General features: G+C 40.6%; 1 protein-coding gene across 7 annotated transcripts; it reads right to left on the reverse strand.

Annotated features, from left to right (window-relative positions):
* Positions 1-4,632: 4,632 nt before the first annotated feature.
* On the reverse strand, positions 4,633-23,028 carry Znf655 (zinc finger protein 655). Of its 7 annotated transcripts, none has more exons than XM_026404162.2 (6): positions 22,200-23,028; positions 21,082-21,244; positions 19,605-19,690; positions 19,084-19,210; positions 9,010-9,111; positions 4,633-8,445 (listed from the first exon to the last, which is right to left on the reverse strand). In XM_026404162.2, exons 2-6 carry the CDS (start codon positions 21,215-21,217, stop codon positions 7,052-7,054), a joined length of 1,845 nt encoding a protein of 614 aa, XP_026259947.1. In that variant the 5' UTR covers positions 21,218-21,244; positions 22,200-23,028; the 3' UTR covers positions 4,633-7,051. The 7 variants fall into 7 exon arrangements, with proteins under 7 accessions (XP_026259947.1, XP_026259948.1, XP_026259946.1 ...); XM_026404163.2 differs by lacking the exon at positions 22,200-23,028 and adding an exon at positions 21,994-22,183; XM_026404161.2 differs by lacking the exon at positions 22,200-23,028 and adding an exon at positions 21,983-22,183.
* Positions 23,029-26,003: the final 2,975 nt, after the last annotated feature.

A 26,003-nucleotide genomic window follows, 5' to 3' on the forward strand; every position in this document is an offset into this window, starting at 1 on the left:
CTTATTCCCCCTCAATTAAAATCTGACTCTTTTTTTACTATACATTCTTTCACAGCCAAGCCCTTGAGTTTCTTAATGCTTCCTGATCCAATGTCCAGTTGGCCCTGAGCTCCTTTTGAGAACTTCATCATTGCTTATTGTCCCATAGACCTTCATCACTGACTATTCCCACCTCAACTCCACATTCATGGATGAACAGGGATTAGGTTTTCTCTTAACTTAGTCCCCACATAACAGGGACTTAGAGATGCTGCTTTTTCTAAAAGTAGTGGCTCTTCATTTAGGCCTGCAGATGCCCTGTAGGTAACAAAAAGCAGGATAAAGCTTGGCATCTCTACCTTCATTCTGTATCTGTCTCCTTGACCCCGCTCAGCCCTGCACACAGGCATGTTAATCACCAGAGGAGTGCTCATCTAAGGTCCTTAATCCTAAAGATCCTGTCAGGACTCTGAAGACAGGACTGAGATGCCCGATCTCACTTTATCTTCCCAATATGGACATACTGACTAAAGTTATTTTCCAATTTTTCACCATTATCTTTACTGTTTGGTTTTGGGGGCAAGTGGCCCCACCTGGTTTGTTTAAAACCCCCCACCCACCCATGTCAGGCCTCTTGCCTACAATTCACATGGGTAACACCAGCACCTGGTAGTAATTATCCATGAAAGTTTAAATTAAGTTAAACTGAACATAATTAGAAGACTAAATTTGTGCAAGAAAAATTCCCAAACATAAGCCATGATGTGGATTATCTAAACCTTTGTGCCCTAATTAAATAATCAACTCCATTTTTTTAAATGGCCATGCACCAGATTAACTGGCAGATTGAAATAGAAATACAGATAAAAGTAGTTCAACCTTGGGGCTGGGGTTATGGCTCAGTGGTAGAGCACAAAACTTGTGCTGTGAGGCACTGGGTTAGAACCTCAGTACCACATAAAAATAAAGGTATTGTATCCATTTACAACTAAAAAAATATTTTAAAAAATAGTAGTTCAACCTCATTTTCAATAGCAGGTGGCTGACCTATTGTACTCCACGGATGAGGCACCCCCTTGGAGTTTATACCTCAGGTAAAGGGGGCAGGAGTGTCAGGTATCCAAACTTTTCCAGGAAGTTGATATGAGTTGATGCAATTATTTTTTTTTAATGTTTATTCTTAAGTTTTAGGTGGACACAATATCTTTATTTTTACATTTATGTGGTGCTGAGGATCGAACCAAGTGCCTCGTGCATGCTAGGCCAGCACTCTACCACTGAGCCACAACCCCAGCTCGAGTTCACGCATTTATTTATTCACACATTTATTGAGCTTCTCTCCAAGCGCCAAGCAAGTTAACTGGTGCAAGTTAAACTGATGCTGGAAGGGCAGATCATCCCAACAGTGCTTTCACAGACTGGAAACGTGGCCTTTCCACCGGCTGGGTCCAATGTCTGATGTTGCCACAAGGACAAGATCTTCTCTGAAAATTCTTCAGAAAAGAATTCAAGGGATGCACAGTCATTTCGGGAAACGGTGACGTTTTCCCGAGGGGGGGCTCCCAACGCAGGAGGAGATGTCAGAAGCCCCATTCTTTGTCCAAGCAGGATGAGCGAAAGTGGGGTGCAGCCAGCCTGCAGAAACAGAAGGTACCCCCACCGCCTGGACCCAGTCCCGGACCCCAAATGGGGTCCGGCAGCCACAACAGCAGCCTCTGGGCCCAGGGTCTCTGCCGCGGACCGCGCATCGCCGCGAAGCCCCGAAACTCACTCGCTCATCCCCAGAGGGGTCTCAGCGTCCTCCGCCTGCACTTCCGGGTCCCCTCTAGGAGGCAAGAGAGGTATAACTCGATGCAAGTTCTCGAGGAGCAAGTGGGGAAGGCAGGCCAGAGCTGGATCGAGTAGGACCTCCGTCTGTCCCTGAAGAGGGGTTGGGGGTGGGACCGATCCCTTTACCTCCCCTTCTTTGCCAAGCGGACCCAGCTGGTTTGGTTGTTGGCTTCCTTTGCCACTGCTGGGTGTGCACTCTGTCGGTGACTCCTCGCCATCTCCACCTCCCTTATCATGCCAAGGCCAGGCTAACCTGTGGGAACAGAGCTCTGTCGCCGTCCAGCGAGCCCTTTTCACCTCAGCTGCTACCCGTTTTGCCTGGACTATGTAAATAAATAAGAAGACCAGCCTCCACCAGCAGGCCGGAATAGGAAGCCTTGGAGAAAAGGCCACCAATCGGCCTACCCTGCCAGAAGTACGGGTTTGCCAGAGGCCTATTTGACATATTGAAGCTATTTGAGATTGAGATAAACAGTTCTGTTTAACATACAGCAGCTACCGGTTATGGTACACTTGGGCTGATGTTAGGTCATTATCCCCACAAACCTACAAAGCAGGTATTGTTTCCCTATTTTACCATGCCAGCAGCTACATAGAATAAGCACCAAAAACAGCATGTTTGAACTCTGGCCTACTCCAACCAGAGCCAGGGTCACTAACTACCCCCATGAAGGACAATGGAACAAAACTGGGGGCTGTTATTAAAAAAAAAAAAAAAAAAAAAAGACACAAGCTGGAAATTATATCCAAGGTGTAATTTTATAACATGAATGAAATACAAATACAAGCTAAAAATATATATAGGCTAAACTTTTCTAAAAGCAGAGTGAATGAGAAATGTCAGCAAATAAAAAATTACAGTACTTATTTTCTTGATTTGTAAATTGCATTATCTGAAATCATTTAGTCTTGGATTATCCAACATTGACTCCTTCACACAGTCATATTGTAAGAGAGTTCTGACTTGATACTGTACTACAAATGTTAGGGACAGGTGTCGGTTTGCTAGTTCCAGCAGGGAGGGAGTGACAGGAGGCAGTTCCTATCAAAACCCAAAATACCCAATCCTTTCTCCAGTTATCCAAATCTAAGGTATCCCTCCTCAGACAATGCTGATCTTACATTGCTAAATGTAAAAGAACTCAGCTCTTTTCTAAATTTATTGGTTTTTATATTCAAGAGCAATTTTTGAAACAGATCTTTATTTTGCTTAGTTTTATGTGGCGCTGAGGACCAAAAGCAGTGCCTCACACATGCTACACAAGCACTCTACCACTGAGCCACAATCCCAGCCCTTATATTAACTTGTAGTGATCAACACCTTTTACATTATATTAACTTGTAGTGATCAACACCTTTTACATTATCTCATGTAACTTTCATGATATTGTGTAGACAAGGAAACCAGAGGTTCACTTTCCAAATAAAATCTCAAATGTGTATATGATTCCAGTCATTGTTTTGACTGCTACTCTAACCTGTAATCCTCTTATTAACAGTTTGATTTTATTAAGTGAAATGCACCCCTTGGCTATTATTGATATCAGTGCCTGGCAATTTTACTACTTAAGAATGAGGTTACATTTTCATACATGAGAATTCCATTGTACTTTGCTGACTTCCTCAAGGCCTGCTTTGAACTACTCTTAAACCTGCTTGGCAGGACTAGGGGTGTAGCTCAGTGGGAAGCATATGGAAAGCAAGAATCTGGATTCAAACACTGGGAAAGCGGGTGGCTGCTCAATTGTCTACATACAATTTCATAGGGTAAGGCTTTTCTATAAGGAGCACCCTTATTCATTACCTTGAAAATGCCATATTCCCATGTGTAAGTCTGACATGCTACAACTTTTGCTTATTCTCTGATCCTGTTCCAGTATACCCCGACCTTTATGGTTTATCTGTATCCTTTTCAATGCCTAAAATCAAATTTGCTTGTTACCTGTTTTGCTCCACTGCTTTAACCAGAAGCAATTAACTTGATTAAGGGCATGTATCCATCAGCAAGTTCTAGTTAGCAGGAAAACTTAAGAACAAAACATGGAACACTGAGAAACAGAAATGTGCAACTAGCTGATGAAACAGGGATATCACAGCAGGATTGGGAGTTTTGAATTAATAACCTGACACTGCCGAAATTATGTAAGCCTGTGTCAAGGAAGGGCTTTGATTAGCTCCTTAAAAACATCTCCAGATATCCTCTCCTAGGATCCCAGAGCTCTGGGAGTCTTGGGATCAGCTGCAAACACAGCAATGAATCGCTGGAGGAAGTGAAAGGCTATCAAAGAAAACTGCTGAGCTCTGAGATGTATCTGATAGCATGCTTACCTTCTCTACACCTCAGTTACTCTATAAGAAGCCAGCTCCCTTGCAGAATTGTGGTGAGAATTGTTTGAATATGTACACATTGCGTAAATGCACATGTAAGTTGAGTAACAGAAGAAAAGATAAACTGGATGACCTTCCATATATTTCTTCTCTTCCCTCCCGCTTCAAGACCATAAAAGACTAAACAAACTCAAATTATATTGGACTAATTAAACATCTGCTTGAAAAGGCAAGTTACTCATACTCAAGGACTATTTTGGCTTCTTGTTTTTTAAAATGTATTTTACTTACAAAGAAAAAATACTCTTTCTAGTTCTAAAACATGAAACTATTTACTCTCATTTCATGTACTGATAACATCCCAACTGAATAGCCCTTTAAATCCTAAATATTCAGCTGTCTTGTATCCATACAAGACAGGCTGATTCACTTTTGTATAGAGCAAGTTTCAGGAAAGAAGAAAGTTGCAGTCACGAAGGTGATTCGAAGACTTTTGAATGCTTCTGGCGGAGGCCTTCAGATTTTGTTTGAAACAGATTCTCAGAATATTAAGCACACCTTTATTCAAGTAGAAGTACAAAAGCACATTCCTAAACCAAATGCATACATGTGATTTACATTTTATGCTATTTAGGTATTTCTTAATCCTCTGTAACATAGTCACCAGAGATGACTATTGGTCTCTATAAGTAAGGGTATACATATTTGATAGAAAAAAACCATGCATTTTTCAGTTGCTTTTACATTTAGATCATTATATATCAATTTCATTTAGATCCCTACCTTGCCCTGATGAGATTCTAAGCTTGCTGATGGCACAGAAGCAAAATATAGTGGCAGAACTGGACTAGAGGTTAGCCACTAAAGGCTTATAGAGCAATTTATTTTTATATATTTGTTAAGGATCTCTAGTGAATATTATAACATCTGAACAATGAAAGCCTCAACTGCTGGACTGACAACTAGAATTTTAAGTAACACTTGTTTTATTCACAAGGTGTTATGAAACTTAAGACAGAAAAACAATAAAATGCTTTGACCACATCTAAAAAATTATGAACTCTTTAGGTATATGACAGTGACCCAGAACTCTGGAGACAATATCTGTAATCAGTTTTATCAAATAAAAATCTATGTTCTTTTATAGGGCCTGTAGATTCTATTAAAATACAAAAATATAAGCCAATGCCATGGCTATAGTTCCAACTATTTAGGAGGCTGAGGCAGGAGGCTTGCTTGAGTCCAGGAGTTCAAGGCCAGCCTGGGCAACAAAGTGAGATCCTCTCTCAAAAGAAAATAAAAATGATGACACACAAATAATTATACACAAAGGCCCCACACTTCAAATACTATCCTGGATTGAAAGGGGTGGGGGATACAAACAGATAAAGTAATCCTAATGGTTAAATCTTTACTAAGAACAGACCTGCCATACTCTTGAAATAGTCTCTAGAGATATTACATAACATCTTTGTTGTATTCCCTTATGAAGTTTTCTGATTTTTTTTTTATGTTCTTTATGTTTGCCCTATCAAAAGCAGACCTGAGCATTTTGCTGGCCTTCAATAGAGGCATATAAAAGAATTCTAAACTTAGGCATGCAGAACAGGCACTGAATGAATATAGCTAGGCTACCAGGAGTCTGATGGGCTCCCTGATGTCCTTAGCATCTCTTTTGGAGAGCTGTGGATGCAGACAAGGCAGCTAAAAACTTGGATGTCACCTGAAAATGTTTAGCTGCCTGCCACAAACTCAGGGAGATTAAATCCCCCATATTTATAGATTGGCTGCATACTGATATCCAATTTTCTTAAAAGACAATGCTTTGTTTTAGGAAAGAAGATACCAGACTAGCAACATCAAAATAGGAATACCATACCAGCTGATTAAAAGCTTAAAACTAAGAAACCATCATCTGAAGGTGCTTAATTCTGAAAAACCAAAGGTTATGTCTGTAAAGTTCCTCAGAAAAACGCAGCCAGAGTCTGTTGTGGAGGGAACTTGGGCCCAGAACAGCAAAAAAGTTAACTGAGCTACTTTCCAGAAGTTGGAGTGTTTTAACAATGGTGTATTGTGTTAACAATATCTTAGAAAAGCTGTGAATAAACAACCAATTTCTGGAAAAATAAAAATGTGTATAGACCATGTTAAAATACAAAATAGCTTAAATGAATTCTATAAATAAAATATACATAACTATTTAGATCTCTTATTAAATTCAAGAATGCCATGAGAAAACAGGACTGCATTTATCAAGTTCAGTCTAGCTTCTGTAATGGAAAAGATTGGAACTAAATACTAACAATTTCATATACAAATAATAACAACTTTATCTCCCATACTTTGATGTTGGTTGGCTAAAGCCTGAAATACAGTGGCAAATTTCTCTGTCTGCATTGTATGTCTGCATTGTATTAGGTTCTCATCTGGTACAAATGTTCTTATGACAAAGACTGGATTAATATCTATGGAAGTATCTGCCATATTTACTACACTCAAATGACTTCTCTTGGTATAGATTCTTTAATACTAAATGTTGGGTTATGAGTGAATTTCTTCACACACATACTCATTTATTACATTGACAGCTTTTCTGCATGGCATGAATCTGATTCTGACCCAGGGTAGTCTGACTAATGAATTCTTCACATTAATTACAGTAATGGAATTTTATTCTAGTATGATTTCCTCAACTGTGACTAAGGTATGAAAATAGTGTAAATAATTTACCACATTCTCACTGGTATGGACATGCAAGAGCCAATTAAGAGTTTAAACATTAAAAGCTTTCCAACATTTGTCATCGTCAAAGGGTTTCTCTGTGGTGAGAATCTCTCATGCTGATAAGAGTCAGACTATGAGTGAAAGCTTGGCCACATTCAATACGTACACGACTTCTCCCTGGTGTGAACTCTCAGATGTCAAATGAGGCCTGAACATGACTAAATGTCTTCCCACGTTCATCGAATTCATAAGGTTTCTCTTTGGTATGAATTCTTTGATGTTGAACAACGTGTGCTCTCTGACTGAAGTTCTTTTCCCATGCATCGCAATCAAAGACTTTTTCTCTGGTGAGAACCTCTTGTTGCAGGGTAAGATCTGAGCTATGACTGAAACTTTCTTCATAATCATTACATTCATATGCTTTCTCTTTTCTGTGTATTTTGTGATGCTGAATAAGGCATGAGGTTTGACTGAAAGCTTTTCCACATTCATTGCATTCATGTGGTTTCTCTCCTGTGTGAATTCGTTGATGCTGAATTAGATGTGAATTCAATCTGAAGTCTTTTCCACATTCACTACATGTGTAGGGCTTTTCTCTGAAACGAATTCCTTGATGTTTAACATAAGCCAACCCACATTCATCATACTCATAGGATTTCTCTGGATGATGGACCCTCTGATGTTCAATTAGATATGAAGTATGACAGAAGTCTCTGCCACAAATAGTACACTTACAGGGCATGTCTCTGTGAATTCTCTGATGTTGAGTAAGGTGTACACTACGACTGAAGACTCTTTCACAACTGCCACATTTATAAGATTTGCCTTTGGTGTGACTCTTCTTATGCGGAATTACTTCTGAGCTCTGACTACAGGATTTATCAGATGTTTCGCAGGATTTATCAGACACTTCACATTTATAGGATTTTTCTCTAGTGTGTATTCTTTTATGTCGACTAAGACTTGAGCTCTGACTGAAAGATTTTTCACATTCTTTACATTTGTAAGGTTTCTCTCTAGTATGGATTCTCTGATGTCTAGTAAGGGCTGAGCTCTGATGGAAGATTTTCCCACAAGCATCACATTTGTAGGATTTCTCAGTGGTAGGAATGCTTTCCCATTTACTAAGGTGGGAGAGATCCATTAAGCTTTCTTTATTTTCACTACTCTGAAAATTCTGTGTCAGGTTAATGTGTTCATGTTTACCAGCAGCCGAGTCCTGGCTGAAGTTCATGTCGTACTTATTATCATCAATATTCTGTATTCTAAGAACTCTCTGATCTGCATCAAGGGTAGGGTCCAGACTGAAGCTTTTTTCGGGTTCATTACATTCACTGTTCTTCTCACTGGTGAAGGTTTTCTTGCTGATTGTTATTTGCCTAAACTCTCTCTCCAGAAAAAGAAATTTCCTTAGGATTTCCTGAAGTCTTTCTAATCTGTCCTCAGATTTATATACTTCTCTAGTCTCAGGAACTTGAGCAATATCTTGTTTGAGTCTTCCTACTCTCACTTTGTATGAATGTACTTCTTCCGAAATTCTCTGCTTAGCAATCAACAGCTTGTTCTCTTCTCTGGTCTCTCCATCTGATACAATACATAAATAGAAAATGCAAATGTAATCTGTAGTAACCTGTGCTTAACGAGAACTCAGAAAGGAGGAAACTAAATGATGTAACATCTACAAGGATGAGAAGTTTATTTACTCTAAAAAAAACAGGCACAAAATCTCAATAGCAGACATAAGGGCATGAACAAGAGCAATCAGGTAGGACCCAAATGGATAAGGGAGTGGTAGGAATAGATAGAATATCTGGCAGAGTAAGAAGATAATCAGTTAAGGTTTTTCAAAGAAGGTAATAATAAAATTCTTCCAAAAGAATTTTAGATAAGCAACTTGAATGGGACCTAGCACAACTTGTGCATAAGGGGCTAAACAAATACAAAGGGAAGGCAGGAACTCTGCCTAGCATGCATGAGGCCCTGAGTTCAATTCCCAGCAAGCCCCCCACATCAAAAAGAGAGGCAGGAGCTCTCCACTCCGGGACAGGCAGAGCTCTTTGTTTTGAGTACCAATGCAGCCACAACATGGCTCAACAAGTGGACTTCACTTCCCTACTAATTCCATCTGATTGATTCTGCCTTACTCACCTGAGCAGTCATCTTTTAAGACTTCTCTATTCTTAATGTCCAGATCAAAGACTTGATTTTGTTCCAGCTGAGAGATCCCATCAGGCTTGGAAATTGGAAATCCTGCTCATAGAGAAGGAAATGGGATGTGGCAATTTACCCCCAGATGCTAAACCAGCCACTTTCTCTTTTAACTCGTGATTAATAGAGAAAAGTTAAGTTCTGAGAAGACATTAGTTAGAAAAGCCTGGAAAGTAAGGAAGGCAAAGATCTGCCACAAGGAGCACAGATTTGTGCTCCAGAACGAGGTATGTTAAAGGTAAGTTGATAATTTGTGAGCAACAATATTCATTTAAACCCTCTTCAGACAAGGGAATTTGTGCATGGGGGTGAACCTGTCATCATGGAAGTTATCATTACCATTATCTGTGACCTAAAGATCAATCTTTGTATTAGACTTGGTTTACAAGTATCAAATGGAGGTCATCAAAACATCACTTTGCTGACTGGAGAAAGGTGAAACCCAAGCACCTGCTGCTGCCTAGTGAGCTAAATTGTAACAACAGAATAAATAAAGATTAGCTATTCCAAGGACCAATCTCAGGAAACAATTCGAAGATGCTCAATAAGGAGCACCAAGACACAAAAAGGAGGAATTACTTCTTTTGCAAAGTAGGGTAACCATTGGTTAAAATAATCCATATTTCAAAATGACTAGAAGAGAATGAATTTCCTAACACATAAAAATGATTAATATTTGAAAAGATGGAAAGGCTTATTTTCCTAACATTACATAAATGTGCTCAAGATATACAAATATTACAACTCAATTTTCTTAAAAATAAAGGAAAAAAAACAATTCCAGTGCATATGAGGGAAAACAAAAGAATATCCTTACCTATTAGAATTACTGTACATTATTCTTTATTCAACAAGCATTTAGGAAGTGCCCCTTATATAGAGAGAATGTAGGGGATGGAGAACCCACGTAAAAGGTCCATCCCCTGAAAGTTCTCAAGAACCTCACACTCCAACTGCAGAGACAGCTATAAACAACTAACTACAATACCATACAATGAGAAAAAATACAATAAAAGTGCATTCAAACATAAAATGGTCTTCTATGGCTTGCATAATGGTTTAAGATCTCTTTCAATGCTAAAATAACAAACAGTCTGCTTCTAAGGGAACAGAACTTTGATAGTATCAAAAAAAAGGGGCTGTTTTTATATGTGCTGGCCCTGGCAAATATCTGGTAGCACACATGAAAGGTCTTGCTCAAGCCCTTGTCTCTACAAAACTTATTATTTGTTCCCCTTATCTTGACATGCCACCGTATAATATTGTTTAAAGATTCTTTTTTTTTTTTTTTTTTGGTACCAGGGATTAAACCAAGGAGCACTTAACTATTTTGAGCCACATCCTCAGCCCTATTTATTTATTTATTTATTTTTGAGGCAAGGTCTTGCTTCGTTGCTTGGGGTCTCCTTAAGTTGCTGAGGCTGCTAAGATACCATCTCACTCCAGTAAGATTGGCAGCCATTATGAAGTCAAACAACAATAAGTGCTGGCGAGGATGTGGGGCAAAGGGTACACTTGTACATTGCTGGTGAGACTGCAAACTGGTGCGGCCAATATGGAAAGCAGTATGGAGATTCCTGGGAAAGCTGGGAATGGAACCACCATTTGACCCAGCTATCGCCCTCCTCGGTCTATTCCCTGAGGACCTTAAAAGAACATACTATAGGGATACTGCCACATCAATGATCATAGCAGCACAATTCACAATAGCTAGACTCTGGAATCAACCTAGATGCCCTTCAATAGATGAATGGATAAAAAAAATGTGGCACTTATACACAATGTATTGCGAAGCACTAAAAAACCACAAAATCATGGATTTTGCAGGGAAATGGATGGCATTAGAGCAGATTATGCTAAGTGAAGCTAGCCAATCCTTAAAAAACAAATGCCAAATGTCTTCTTTGATATAAAGAGAGCAACTAGGAACAGAACAGGGAAGAAGAGCATGAGGAAAAGATTAACATGAAACAGAGACGAGTGGGGGGAGAGAAAGGGAGAGAGAAGGGAAACTGTATGGAAATGGAAGGAGACCCTCATTGTTACACAAAATTACATATAAGAATTTGAAGGGAGAGAACTGAATAACAGCAGATGGGGTAGAGAGGGAAGATGAGAGGGAAGGGGAGGGGGGATAGTAGGGGATAGGAAAGGTAGCAGAATACAACAGTCACTAATATGGTATTATGTAAAAATGTGGATGTGTAACCGATACGATTCTGCAACTTGTATTTGGGGTAAAAATGGGAGTTCATAACCCACTTGAATCAAATGTATGAAAGATGATATGTCATGAGCTTTGTAATGTTTTGAACAACCAATAAAAAAAATAATAAAATGGAAAATTGCAAAAAAAATTTATTAATAAAGACATATATATTAATGAGAAAAAAAAAAAGTTGTTGAGGCTGGCTCTGAACTTGTGATCCTCCTGCCTCAGCCTCCCAAGATGCTGGAATTTAAAGGCGTGTGCACCTGGCTACATTCTTAAAAATTTCAGGCATTATTATCCTCACTTGATTTATACTTTTTTTTTCAATATTTTTTTAGTGTACCTTTATTTATCTTTATGTGGTGCTAAGGATTAAACCCAGGGCCTCACACATGCTAGGCAAGCGCTCTACCACTGAGCCACAACCCCAGCCCAATTTATAAACTCTTTGATAGCAGGGACCATGTTATCTTGCAATTCTTTTGATTAATGTACGCAACACCTATCTTATCCCAACTTTGTGCCCATGTATCAACATATGAACAGCTACCAACTTATATAAAAATGGCACTGGGCCTGAAAAATATCATGAACAACAGCTGCCCTTTAAGACCCCATATAAGAGCCTATGAGCAAAGAAATCAAAACAGAGCCATGAAAGGCACTTACTGTTTCTGAATTCCAGCTGAGGATTAATAAGAGTCAGTTCTTTTGGACTCAGTTAATTAAGCTCTTTCACATCAAATAAAATAGTTTTGCTGGGATGAGAATGTAGCCCAGCGGTAGAGCACTTGACTACAATTCATAAGGCCCTGGGTTTGCTCTCCAGCATCCCTCCCTCAAAAGAGAAAGATATGAAAGCTTAAGTCAAGGTGTGCAGAGAGGAACAAATATTGTATTCAGAATTCTTATTTTTCCCTGCAGGGATTGAACTCAGAGCTGCAAACACATGCTAGGCAAGTGCTATACCACTGAGCTGCATCCCAAGCCCAGTCCTCCTTGGAATTTTAATAACATAATTTGTAACATTTAACTTTGATATATTAATTAAGGTGTTTCTCAGTATCTAATAACTGAAACACATTTTGGTTATTTACTCTACAGTTACATTTAAAATACAAATGCACAATAAAAGGATGTTTTCATGGGGGATGAAGTTAATCTGATTTTTTGTTGTTGTTGTTGTATGGGGGATGGAATCCAGAGGCACTTCATCACTGAGCCACATACTCAGCCCTTGTTTGTATGTTTTGAAAAGAACTGACTCTATTAATCCCAAATTGGAATTCAGAAACAGTCTTGCTGAGTTGCTTAGGGCCTTGTTAAGTTTCTGAGGCTGGCTTTGAATTTGCAATCCTCCTGCCTCGGCATCCTGAGCTGCTGGGAACACAGGCATGTGCCACGCACCCAGTAAAGTATCTGATTTTAGACTCATATTTAAGGTAATATAAGAATGTAAAGTTATTATGTCCATCTATAACTAAAAATATTTTTAAAAAAACTATAGAAGAGGAAAATATTTTGAGATAGACTAAAAGTCAATTATATAAGTATAATCAAAGTATTAAGGTTTACTAAGGACTCAGTGGGTATAAAGTACCATGCCAGGAGCTTTACAAGTTTTCATTCATCTAACACTCACCATAATTTTATGAGACAGAAACTATTATTTTTCTCGCTGAACAAATTGAAATACTAAGATTCTGAGAAGTCTAAGTAACTTCCCCAAGTCAAAATAAGTGATGAAGAAAGCTAAGATTCCAAATTCAGCGTTATTTCAGAATCTGGCTTTTAGATGCCAAGATTACAGGTGCAGGCCTATAATGCCAGCAACTCAAGACACTGAAGCAGGAGGATCACAAGTTTGAAGTCAGCCTCAGCAATTTAGTGAAGCCCTAAGCAACTTATTAAGAGCCTGTTTTAAAATTTTTAAAGGGCTGGGGACTTAGCTCAGTGGTAAAGCACTCCTGGTTCAATCCCTGATACCTGCTACACCAGCAAAAAAAAAAACCTGTCTTTTAAACATTCTACTAGAAAAAATAATAATTGTGCTAGGCACAGTGGCAGAGACCTGTAATCCCAGGCACTTGGGAGGCTAAGGCAAGAGGAGTACAAGTTCAAGTCCAGCCCCAGCAATTTAGCAAGACCCTGGTCACAAAATTAAAAAAAATAAAAAGGACTGGGGATATAGCTCAGCAGGGTAAAGCACCCCTGGGTTTAATCCCCAGTACCCAAAAGGAAAGGAGGAAACAATTGTGAAGTGAAACCCATCCCTCCTTCAAAAATACATATGGAAAAACAAACAAACAGAAGACCACCATATTTACAGTAGAGAACAAGGTACAAACATGGAGAGCCAAGATCCTAAGATTTTGGAATCACAGAAATTTTAACTAAAAGGGATCTACAAGATCATTTCATCTTAATGACATACAAATCTCCTATAATAAAAATTCAAACTCCTAGGCAAGAGTCTAACCAATGTCCAATTTGAGAAAATTCCACTATAATAATTTGAGTATGTTCCTAAATTTTTATTTGGATTAGTAAATCTCTATAGCTCATATCACTTGCTGTGCTTTCCAAAAAACTGAAATAACTAGCATAAACCAGACACTTATACACATTAAAAATATACAATTTAATTTATATAATATGTACAATTTAATCCTCAGCATAACCCAGAAAAGTAGACATTATTTTTCATGTTTTATAGATGAAGAAACCAAGTATGGATTAAATAATTTACTCAACATATCACAGTTGGTAAACAGAATCAATGTTTGGTTCCACAATCCATAGTTTGTCCATCTATCAATACTGCCTGTCACAGAAAGCATTAATGGTAGGTTTTGTTGCAAATGACCTGAATGCCTTTTTCTACAATTTTAACTTGAAACACTGTGCTTTCTTTTTTTTTCTTTATATATATTTTTTAGTTGTTGATGGACCTTTATTTAATTTCTTTATATGTGGTGCTGAGAATGGAACCCAGTGCTTCACACATGCTACGCAAGCACTCTACCACTGAGCTACAACCCCAGCCCCAAAACACTATGCTTTCTTAACCATACACTTGCTTTAAATTTTTTCCTATTTAAAATTATAACTCAGCTCAGTGGTAGAGCGCTGGCCTAGCTCATGCGAGGCACTGGGTTCGATCCTCAGCACCACATAAAAATAAATAAATAAAATAAAGGTATTGTGTCCAACTACAGGTAAAAAAATATATATATTAAAAAATAAATTATTTATACTTTTATTTAAAGTATAACTCAATTTTCTATTCAAACCTTTTTACCTTTTTCATTTGAGAGTTTTTAAATGAAATTTATTCTAAACTGCCTTTAAAAATAACATTTAGAATTTACCTTATTATTTGGCTTATTGCTCTTACCAGAGTTGTGCTAAGACTTTAGCCATCTGGAATCTTCATGTTTTTCTTCTTGATCCTTAATAAATATGCAAATAAAATCTTTCCTCAGCAATAGCATTCTTTTGTAGACACCTATTGTGCTAAAATGAATCCCTAAATGGCTTTGTTTCTTGAATGCATATTCTTCCTGGTTCTGAACTGTACAAATTGGCCTGTTTATCTAATTTATCACAGCTATTTTGAGGTTTTCTTGCCATTCAAAATAGACAACCATTAAAAATACAAAAAAAAAAAAAAAAGAATGCCATATGTGTTTGAATTTATTGACCTAATGCCCTGAAACACCAAAAAGAACATAGGCACTGGGCATGGTGGTGCATGCCTATAATCCCAGTGGCTGGGGAGGCTGATGCAAGAGGACTACAAGTTTAAAACCTGCCTCAGCAATTTAGGGAGACCCTGTCTTTAAATAAAATATTTTAAAGAGCTGGGAATGTGGCTCAGTGGCTAAGCGCCCCCGGGGCTTTAAACCCTGGTAACAGGAAAAAAAAAAAAAAGCATAGGCTTGAGACAGAACTGTGTCCCAAGCCCATCACTGTTCCTGCAAAAATCACTTAACTTTCCTGGGCCTCACTTTTCTCAGATATAAAGTAAGGATAATATCCTCTATAAACACGATTATGCTAAGGTCTAAATGAGAGAGATATATAAAATACCCAGTAACACATTGTCTGCTCAGTAAATGGTAAATAGCCATGACAGTAAAAAACATTCTGTGTAAAATTACTGTTGTCCTCCATGGCATCAAGTTCAAAAAGCAACTGGTATGTACAAAATATTCAAGATCTATAGACTTATTTATCTTCATCAAAAATTCTGACAAGAATGTTTCTAACACCATTATCTAACAGGGCATCTACCATGACCCAAGTGGAGTGCAATCCTACCCTTTCTGGGCCTGAATCTAGCACTCACTCACAGGTCACCTCTCTTTGGGTACAATCCTTAAACCATTTATTCATTCACTTCAACAGAACATGCTTCTTTTTAAATTTGATAATAAGAATATTTTTCTTGTTTTTTACTCATTTATAGTTTATATATTTACTATCTAGTAGAAGCACATAACCAAAGGACCAAAGTTCTGATGACTGTGTCAAATATAGTTCAGAGCTACTGCCAGAGGTAAGAGAGATAAACTAGACAGTAGGACTGCTAAATCAGGGAATAATCATAAAGTCTTTATATGTTACAACCCTAAACAGTAAGTAAAATTAATAAATATATAACTTTTAATTTCGAATGTGCTGAACCCACAAATATGAAAATTACTTCTCAGGGACCGTAAAAATAATTGCTAAGGAGATGCTACTGACTTGGTCACAAAAGCAGGTTGAAAGAGGGTTTCTTGTGTCTGGTACTGTCAGTGTGCATGCATGCACTGTGTATGCGGAAATGAAAGAAGAAATGGGATGTAGTTCAGCTTCATGGCATATTGTGCTATATGACTGCAATAAACTGCTACAAAGTTTCTTTACTCCAAAAAATAGACAGGTTAACTGTTGGAAATTCTGTAATTATTAGGTAAAATTAACAGTTTACAATTATGTATATCACTTTACAATTTACAAACTTATTAATATACATTCTTTTTGATGCCCTGAAATAGATTTAACTCTTTGGCCCTCCCACTTCCCCTCCATTAAAAAAGAGTTCTAAGGAGTTGGGCACTGTGGTGCACACCTGTAATCCCAGCACTCTGGGAAGCTGAGGCAGGATTGCAAATTCAAGGCCAGCCTCAGCAAATGAGCAAAGCCTTGTCTCAAAATAAAAACTAAAAAGGACAGGAAATGTAGCCTAGAGGTAAAGTGTCCCCAGGTTCAATCCCCCATACAAAAAAAGAGAATAGTTCTAAGGAACAAAGGAATACTTAATCAGCAAAGCTAATATAAATACATCAATCTATATAGTGCCACAAAGAATCAAGGGGAAGAAGGCAGGCCCTTGAAGGAGAAAATTATGTTAAAAATGAAGAAAGACAAAGGTTCACAAAAGTGTGAGGCAACACGAGGGGCAGGTCATGTTTACTACAGCAAAGGGGCTACACAGAGCACATATTCCACACTCTAAAACCACAGGAAAAGACCATAACTGAGGAGATGGGGTTGAACTTTTTAGTTTCTCAGAACATATGCAAATGACCACCAAGCATGGTTTCTAAATAAACTAGGTTCAAAAATCCATCTGTTTGCAAAGAAAGGGTTTCTTTTGTCCCTTATATTAGAAATTTAACAAAGCTCATTTGAAGAACTGCAATTTTACATAGTGGTGGCATTCCGGGAAGCATCTAATCCAATTAATCAAGTTTATTATCTTACAATCCTGGAAAAGGAGTTTCCGAGCAGGGCCGAGCACTACCGATGGAAATCCGATACTTGGGCCACCATCTCTTGGAGATTCCTGCTGTAAGAACTGCAAGTGTTTCTCCAGAGAAAGCACTTGCCTGGGTATGACTCAGGGCTGGGCAGGAATTCACACAATGAATCCGGGTGATGGGAAGGCGAAGAAGTATGCCTATAAAGATCAAAGAGCCAGGAATGGAAAACACACTAAAAACTTTCCCAGTGGACAGACTGCCACCCCGCAGGTAAGAAGGCCTCTTGAATCCTGTGTGTAATCTGGGAAATAAAGAAATGTGCTAGATGCCACCACCCAAACAGGCAAAGCAAAAGGAAAAAAAAGAGAGAGAGAAAAGAAAAAAAGCTATGAGTAAATAAATGTGTGTATACACACACACACACACAGAGTACAGACTGGGAAATAAGGAACCATGCTCATCAAGGAGACTGCCAACAACTCCCCACTGATGCCCCTCAACAGTGCTATAAGGCTGCCTAATCCTCACTCCTACTACACCACTCAAAATGACAAAAGAAAGACAGTTCAATTATCCCACTAAGGTGGGGTAAACATCTAAGACTTCTGTTGCCCTGGGTGTGGTTACTTGGGATTATCATCTAGGTGACTCACTGGAATGAATTTATAGTGAGTCATGCTTTTAAGCAAAATCTCTTAAATTTGCCTGACTAGAGATGAATTGACTACTCAACAAAAAGGAGAAGACAGAAGAGATGAGAAAAAAGGTAATGGGAGGCAAGATCGCTGAGGTACTCTGAAAGTCATAAAACTATATGCCTTTTATTTACATGAAATATGGACTCACTGTAAGTCTTCAAGCAGAAAAGTGACTTGATTTGATTTATATTTTTAAAGGGTTACTCAGGATGTTGTGATAAGAATAAACTGAAGGTATGTAGAAACAGGGAAACTCTTTCGAAATTATGCAGTTCTCCAGGGAGGCATAATGGTGGCTTGCACAAGGGAGTACCTGTGAAGGCAGTTAACAGTGGCTAAATTTGGATACACTATAAACAGTTAACAGGTTGGACATAAAGTATCAGAAACAGAGGAGCTGAGGTCTTGGCCCTGGTAGGGAGATGGAACCCAGGACCTTGCACATGCTGGGCAAGAGCACTACTACTGAAATACTTCCCCAGCCCTAGTCTATCTTTTAGAAAGGTACTTCTTCATACGAAAATGAGAAAAATCTCAGGTATGGGGACACTGAAATACCAAAAGCAAAGAGTCTAGTAGGGGGTTGGGAGGCTGCTCTAGAGTCTCTCGCAAAAAAAGAAAAAGAAAGATAAGGTGAGAACTTAAGCAAAGCACAAGCAAGTTTCTCTTTGCTAACAGGCAATAAAAAGTCCCATGAAACATGAACTGGGGATAAGAAGCAGAATGTCTCCTCTTGACACCCCTAAGGAATCTTAATTACCATCCCTCAGGAGCCAACCTTAAAAATAGAAAATTCAAAAGTTATAAGAACTGAAATCTTCCAAGCACAGTAGTGCATGCCTTGTAATCCCAGTTACTCAGAGGGCTGAGGCAAGAGGATCTCAGGTTCAAGGCCAGCTTCGAAACTTAGTGAGACCCTGAGCAACTTAGTAAGACCCTGTCTCTAGCCAGGCACGGTGGCACACGCCTGTAATCTCAGGTCTGGGGAGGCTGAGGCAGGAGGATCGCAGGTTCAAAGCCAGTCTTAGCAATTTAGCAAGGGGTAAGCAACCTAGTGAGACCCTGACTCAAAATAAAAAAGGGTTAGGGATGTGGCTCAGTGGTTAAGCACCCTTGGGTTCAATCCCTGGTGCCCACCTGCCTGGGGAAAAAAAAAAAAAAAAGACCCTGTTTCTAAAAAACTTAAAAGGACTGGGGATGTAGCTCAGTGTTTAGTAAAGCCCGCCTGAGTTCAATTCCCCAGGGGGGAAAAAAAAAAACTGAAATCTGAGCCACACCCTACTGACCTTCTCAGAAACCTCACACCTCCTCAGAAACAGATAAATTGCGAAATAAGAAAGACGGTCCTTACCCAGTGAGACCACGTTCTCATAATTCTCTAACATCACTTCTCTGTAGAGGTCCCTCTGAACAGGGTCCAGGCATCCCCATTCCTCTCGAGTAAGGTGCACAGCCACATCCTCGAATGTCACAAACTCCTGAAATAACACATTCTGGCTGCTCTGGGGAATGAGGCCACTGTAGCACCATGGCCAGAAAATGAGGATGATGACAGAGAGGGCATCCAGTGTGTATTTACATTGGGGAGGAGGGTAAACAGATTAGACCTAGGGAATAAATCCCATAACCCTTAAATATCGAGTAAGTGGCTACCATAGGACCAGGGTCAAAGAAGGTCTGCTCAGGTATTGGGGAGATGGAAAAGTGTTTTGTGTAAAGTGCAGATCTCTGAAGAGGACCAGTTCCCAAATTGGGGGTTGCTATTGAAAAAAAAAAATTCTAGGCAAGGATTAATGGATGGGATGAGGGAGTAGTCACACTCATATCAGCAGCAAGAGCCCCTGAGGAAAAGCAGAGGGTTCCTCAGCTCACCTGGTACCTGGCTGTCAGCAGCGCAGCTGCCTGGTCTCCTGGGCTTCCCTCGTGGGGAAGAGCAGGCACCTGGGGAACAGGTGGAGCTGAGGGAGGAGAAAGGAGCCAAGAGTGAGAGCAGCCCCTCCCCAGGGCTCCCTTTCAGAAGAGGCCTCTCTAGCCCAAGGGGTGTCAGTGGGACCTCCTTTACATCAATATTCTAGTAAAACCAATGAACATTTATCAAGCAATGGGTGTGTCTTCTCTGCTCCTGCACAGTACTTCATGCCCTACTCACACATGTTTAGACCTGTGATACAGGATTTTATTAGAAATCCTCCTATTTTACTTTAACCCCTTGACATGCTATTGCTCTCACAGAAGAACAAGCATTATACCTGTTCTATAGATGGGCAAAGCATAAAGACTTGTAGTGACTTATCCAGGACCAAGGTTATTTAAAAGACTTCTGACACTTTCCCAGACACTGCTCTGTAAATTCCATTAAGCCTCTCTCTTTTGTGAATGGGCACTGTCTCTGCAACCAGTGTGTTAGGCTCCCAGGAACAAGGAATGGCCCTCTTTCTTCACAATCCTTTCCGCACTCCCACAATGCCCCACAGCACCCTACACCCTATGGTGCAATCTATATTGCAACACACAAGTGTTTCAGGCACTGAAGCTGGCCACAGTAATCTAAGACATAATTCTCAAAAAACAAAGGGAAAAAAAAAAAAGTCTTGACAATCTATCTATAGATAACAATATGACTCTACAGTCAATATATAACACATATGCATTCAAACAGGCATTATGCTCAACCAAGGAATTAAGTTAGTCACAAACACTGCAGCTGCAACAGAAAGGCAAGTGGCAAAGCAAGTAAAGTGAAAGGGGAAGGGAAAGGTCCTGGATCTAAGAGGAAGTGAGAGTCAAGCAAGGATTGTGAGATATGGCAAAAGCAGCAAATCTTAGAAATTATTTTGGATGTATTAAGTGGGATGAAGTGAAGGTTGTCTGAAAGACAAACACCCAGAACAGAATGAATGACTACCACTCTGCTTATTAAAGAAAGATGAGCCGAGCACAGTGGTGCATGCCTGTAATCCCAGTGACTCAGGAGGCTAAGGCAGGAGGATTGGCAAATTCCAGGCCAACCTCAGCAATTTAATGAGATCCTTCAACTCAGTGAAACCTAGCAATTTAGGAGACCCTGTATCGAAATAAAAAGTAAAATGGATTAGGGATGTAGCTCAGTGGTAAAGCATCCCTGGGTTCAATCCCCAATACTAAAAAAGAGAGAAAGAAAGAAGAAAAAAGAAAGAAGAATAATTTTTAACCAAGAGGTCCAAACTAGGAATGATCTGAGCCACATCTGTCCATTCCAGTCCTCCCTCTAGGGGATAATTCTTATTCAAGTTCCTGGCCTCACCCTGGCAGGCCCAGGAGACTCTCTACACTCCCATTCTCCTGGTTATAAATGCTATCTCTGCCTTACCCCCAGTGAGTCCCTGTTCCATGTCGGTGTCCTGCAGGAACTGAGGTTCTGGGGGAAAACACTCAGACTGTGTCTCCAAAGACTGAAACTGGACCCTCGGTGATCCTGCTGCTTCCTGGGCCGATATTTCCTCCATCCCTGTTCTGGAGGACAATGACCATCACTGCAGGGTGAGATTAGGAGAAATTATTGCAATACATTAAAACATCACATCGATTTATATCCTCTAGACTTACCAAAGTATCTTACACACTGTAGGTACTCAATAAAAACTAGTTAACAACGATTACCCACTCCAAATAAACAACACAAAGAAAAACAGATATTACTCAGTTTCAGATACTTAAGATCCAAATCATTAGGTCCTGGTTCATAGGTGTATTTGAAACCCACTAAATCTGAACTTATAGGATTTCATTAAGAAAAAAATATATATACTACAAGTGAATGCTGTAAAGCTTCCTGTAGAGAGTTTAAAGAATTAAATGTACAACCTTGGAGTCTCAAATTCGTACTCAAGAGAAACATGCTCGTTGTGATTACTCATTGTTTTCTAAAGGAGGCCCCTTAGGAACAATTTTGGTAACGACGACAGCCCACTTGAATTACTGAACGGGCCTAAAGAATAATAAAACTCCACTTTTGGGGTCAGACCCTTCGTCCGACTGGGTGGGCAGTCTGAGAGGAACATACAGAAGACCTGAGACTCAAAGAGGTTTGACTAGTGTCCTTCAAACCCAAGGACGCCACAGGGTTACGTCCTCCTTCCACAACCCGGTGTAAGGGCCCTCGCCAGGCTCCTAGCTTGGTGCGCGAAAGGCCTCGCCTAATGCTGCCCTCCTCCCACTTCCCTTTTAGGCGAAAACAGAATCCCAAAAAAGGCGAAGCGGGCCACACGGACCCAGCTCACACCAAGGCACGACACCGAGTTCTGACCGCGGGGCCCTCAGTCCGCGCCGGGCTTCCGGGAGAACCAGGAACGAGGAGAAACAGGCCCCCGCGCGCTCCTAGAGACGCGAACAGCCTTCAGCCCCGGCCGGGGCCGCCTCCTCCTCCTGGGGAAGCGAAACAACGGGCCGCTCCCACGGCGACGCGAGAACGGCTTCCGGGGGACTCACCCTGAGCAGAGAGGCGGACCTAACGACAGTCCCTTCAGGAACACCCTCGTTCGCGTAGCAGCGCCAGCCTTTCCGGGACCGCTCTAGACAACCTGGAGGCGGGCGCTTCTCGTTTTCACTTCCGGCGGCGAAATAAAGGCCCCGGATGAGAGCCCCGGATGGTGCCGTTGGATGAGGGTCCTGGATAGGGGAGTGGGTACTCTAGTAAGGGCCGTAAACCCTCTCTCATATGAGTTTTCTTCGTCCTTCTGCGGTCGCACTCACCTGATGGGCGCTTTTAGCCATCACACCACCTATGACTGCGACAGACGTTGGGAAAGCGCCCCCCACCGGCCCTTCTCAGACGCCAGCGGGCCCTTCGGACTCCCCGCAGGGAGGTGGCCCGCCCTAGTAGGCCCATCACCCTGAGGAACAATGACTGAACTAATGGTCATAGTAGGGATCTAGCAGAAGGGTGCCTCCGCCGAGTAGCGCCTCAGCGAAAGGAGGACCACCAAATCCTGGGATCGGCTGAAATTTGTGGACCTTGGGTAATGTGGGGGTGGGGAGCCTTGTGTAAGTTGAAATGGAAGCGAGACCGAGGAAGGCAGTTGGGTTTCTGGTGCAAAGCCTCAGCCACGCAGAAACAGGGATGGGTATAGGGTAGTGCCTTACCTGGGCAGGCGGAGAGCCTGGGCATTGCATCCCCGTGGTATTCTTGGATCTTAAGACCTTTTAACAGAATCAAAACTAAAAAAAAGTGATTTGGAAAAAACTTTAAACATTGTCTATAGTAAGTCAAATGCTATCCTTTACTGTTACTTGTCATTTCAAATTAAGAAAAATCTGAAATGTGCAGCATCCAGTATGCTTTTTTTAAATATATTTTTTTTTAGTTGTCAATGGACCTTTATTTTATTTTTATGTGGTGCTAAGGATCAAACCCAGGGCCTCACACATACTAGGCAAGTGCTCTACCAGTGAGCCACAACCCCAGCCCCTCTGTATGCTTTTTAAACTGCATCAACTTCTGAGAGATTTTGCCGTCTTTGTCTTTCCTCCTTGGGCATCATTGATCTAGTCCAACTTCATACTGTGACACAGTCCTTTAGTCTCTAATATCCTGGCACAATGGAGTCAGGACTAGAGACAGATAATACACTGCTTAGTTTATTGCTTGCTGGCCAGCTCCAGTTGAAAACTGTGTCTTGTGTTAAACAGAAATATACCCTTGGGTGATGTCTAACTATTGTTCCTATTGACAGTCCCTGGGACAACAGATGACACATGAATTTCTCCTTTTTATAACAGCTGTTTTAATATTCTAGGGTAGCTATAGGTTTGGATTTCTTTACTGAGTTGCTATTTCTCCACTTCAAAGTGCCTCACACTGTAAGCAGAGAGGCAGAAGAGATGAGCAAACTGAAAGTGATGTACATACAGTGTTTCCAAGTTTTAGCAGATTCAGGCAGTTTTTTCCAATGAAAGGATCACAAGAGACACCCATTCAAGAGTCCCCTTCCCCCCAATAGCTATTGAGCCCTAACAGAGCAGGGTTCTCTAAGAAACAGCTATCATTTTGCTTTTGAGCAAAGTAGTCTTTCAACACTTCTTCCGATGACACAGGTGGAAACAACCAACTCATAAAATTTATGATTTTTAGCACTAACTATATTGCTTTAACGTGCAACTATTCCCAAGGGAGGATTGAGCACTTCATTAATTTTTACCATAAGCCCCCTATTGCACTTATCATGGATAGGCACAAAAGAAGTAAAATATTACACCCCTATACTTTTGTAGTTTGAGATAGACATGTGTACATAAAACTAAGCTAGTCGGGTAAAGTGGCACATGCCTATAATCTCAGCTACTGGGGAAGCTAAGGCAGGAGGATCACAAACCCAAGGCCAGCCTGGGCAATTTAGCAAGACCTTGCGTGTCTCAAAATAAAAAAGGTCTGGGAATGTAGCTCAGTTGTAGAGCACTCGCCAAGCGTGTTTAAAGACCTCAATTCAAACATCAGTGCCAGGGCAGGGGAGCTAAGATAAATTGCTGAGGAAACATGGGGTAACTAGGGCAGTTTGGAACAGCTGGAGAAAAGGTTTGAGTTGGAATCTGAACAAAGCAACAAACTTGCTGGGCACAAGGTGGCACACTCCTGTAATCCCAGGAGACTGAGGCTGGAGTTGTGGGACAGACAACTGAGACACGAGGTTAAGGGAATACTTCATTAAAAGGCCCATTTTCAAGAAGCAATTTGCCTGCAGCCTTGCCTAGCTTAAATGGACAGGTTATGTCACATTCCTCAGCAAACTGTTATCTGTAGGAGAAATGCAGGCCCAAAATAATGTTGATAAGAGGAACCCAAGTTACCCTGGGGGGGGGGGGGTGACTTCTGTGTGTCCTTTCATAGACCAGATTCTGAAAACCAGGGAGATATAAGAATAATTCATCCTAACCATCTATAAGAATTTATGGTTAAGAATTCAATTAGAATTGGTATGGGCCACAGTGAGCCAGAGTTGGCATGGCAGAGGGGACTTGAAAGTCTGGTGTCATCCTGCTATTAGTCAAAAGTCAGACCTGCATGGGACTCTCTGGAAAGTTTCTCTGGGTTCCCCAATTAAACTAGAATACAGGAGAGTCACGCTGTCCCTCTTCTCTCCAAGAGGAAAAACTTTCCCTTGAGAGTGTCCCCTTTACCCTTCTATCCCTTCAGTAAACTCATGCCTTTTACTCTTTGTGATATGTCTGAAATCTTTCAGACTTGATCACAAGAATTGAGGTTTGAAGGTGGGGGGAATCTTTGTGCTACCTCAGTTTCCCAGAGGCACCAGCTCTGTAAAGGAGGATTGCAAGTTCAAGGGCAGCCTCAGCACTTAGCAAGGCCCTATCTCAAAATAAAAAGGGCTGGGGATACAACTCAGTGACTCATTCCTTGAGTCACAAGGAATGGCCCTCTTTCTTCACAATCCTTTCCGCACTGGGGTCAATCCCCAGAACCAAAAAAATTAAAGTAGCAAACTGCTATTTTAACCAGATCCCTGGAGAAGTGCTGAAAGGAGAAGAAGTGTATTAAAGACTGACACTCTTGGGAAGTCATGGAAACTTTAAGAGGTGAGGCCTAGCTCGAGGAAGTTAGCTGGCTGGGGCTTGTTCTCCTAGGGGATATTGAGATCCTCACCTCCAACACTTTCTTCTCTCTCTTTGCTTCCCTGCTGCCATGGGATGAGTAACTTCCTTTGCCACCTGCCATGGTGTGCTGCCTCACCACATGCCCCAAAACAACAGGGCCAGCTAATCATGGACTGAAAACTTTGAAACTCAGCCAAAATAAAATTTTCCTCCTTTAAAAATTATCTCAGGCTGTCTTGTTATAGTAATGCAAAGCTAAACTATAATAAAAAAATCTACGACATAAATCAAGTATTTGAAAATAGTGTCCACGCAACTGGCAACACATAATCATGGCCCCAAAGAGAAGCAGCCACTTCAATTTGTGAAACCATTTATCCTTGATCTTCTTTTACCTATACTCTTGCAGCAGAGCCTCAGCCATACACACTATTATTATTGACCGATAATAATTATAACTATTAATTACTGCCATCAATAAGAAAAATATAAGTATCTGTGAAATATAAATATCTGTGAAGGCAAGTTTCCCTGTCCTCAAAGCGGGCAAGCTGAACAAAGAGATCCCCAAGCCAGAATTTAGTACCAAGGAAGTCCAGAAATCGGAGGCAAATACCTCCCAAGATCCTAGAGAGGATCCCGAGCTCAGTGCAATTCCGCAAGGCGGGTGCGACGCATTTCCATTTC

Source organism: Urocitellus parryii, chromosome 9 (genome assembly GCF_045843805.1).
Source record: "Urocitellus parryii isolate mUroPar1 chromosome 9, mUroPar1.hap1, whole genome shotgun sequence".
NCBI classification, from domain to species: Eukaryota; Metazoa; Chordata; class Mammalia; order Rodentia; family Sciuridae; genus Urocitellus; species Urocitellus parryii.

Coding starts and splice junctions, on each gene's coding strand:
- Znf655 (XM_026404162.2), bottom strand. CDS start 21,217: ATGGAGGAAATATCGGCCCAGGAAGCAGCAGGATCACCGAGGGTCCAG. Junction 19,691..21,081: donor GGAACAGGGACTCACTGGGG/GTAAGGCAGAGA, acceptor CTCCTCCCTCAG/CTCCACCTGTTCCCCAGGTG. Junction 19,211..19,604: donor TGCTGACAGCCAGGTACCAG/GTGAGCTGAGGA, acceptor GTGTTATTTCAG/GAGTTTGTGACATTCGAGGA.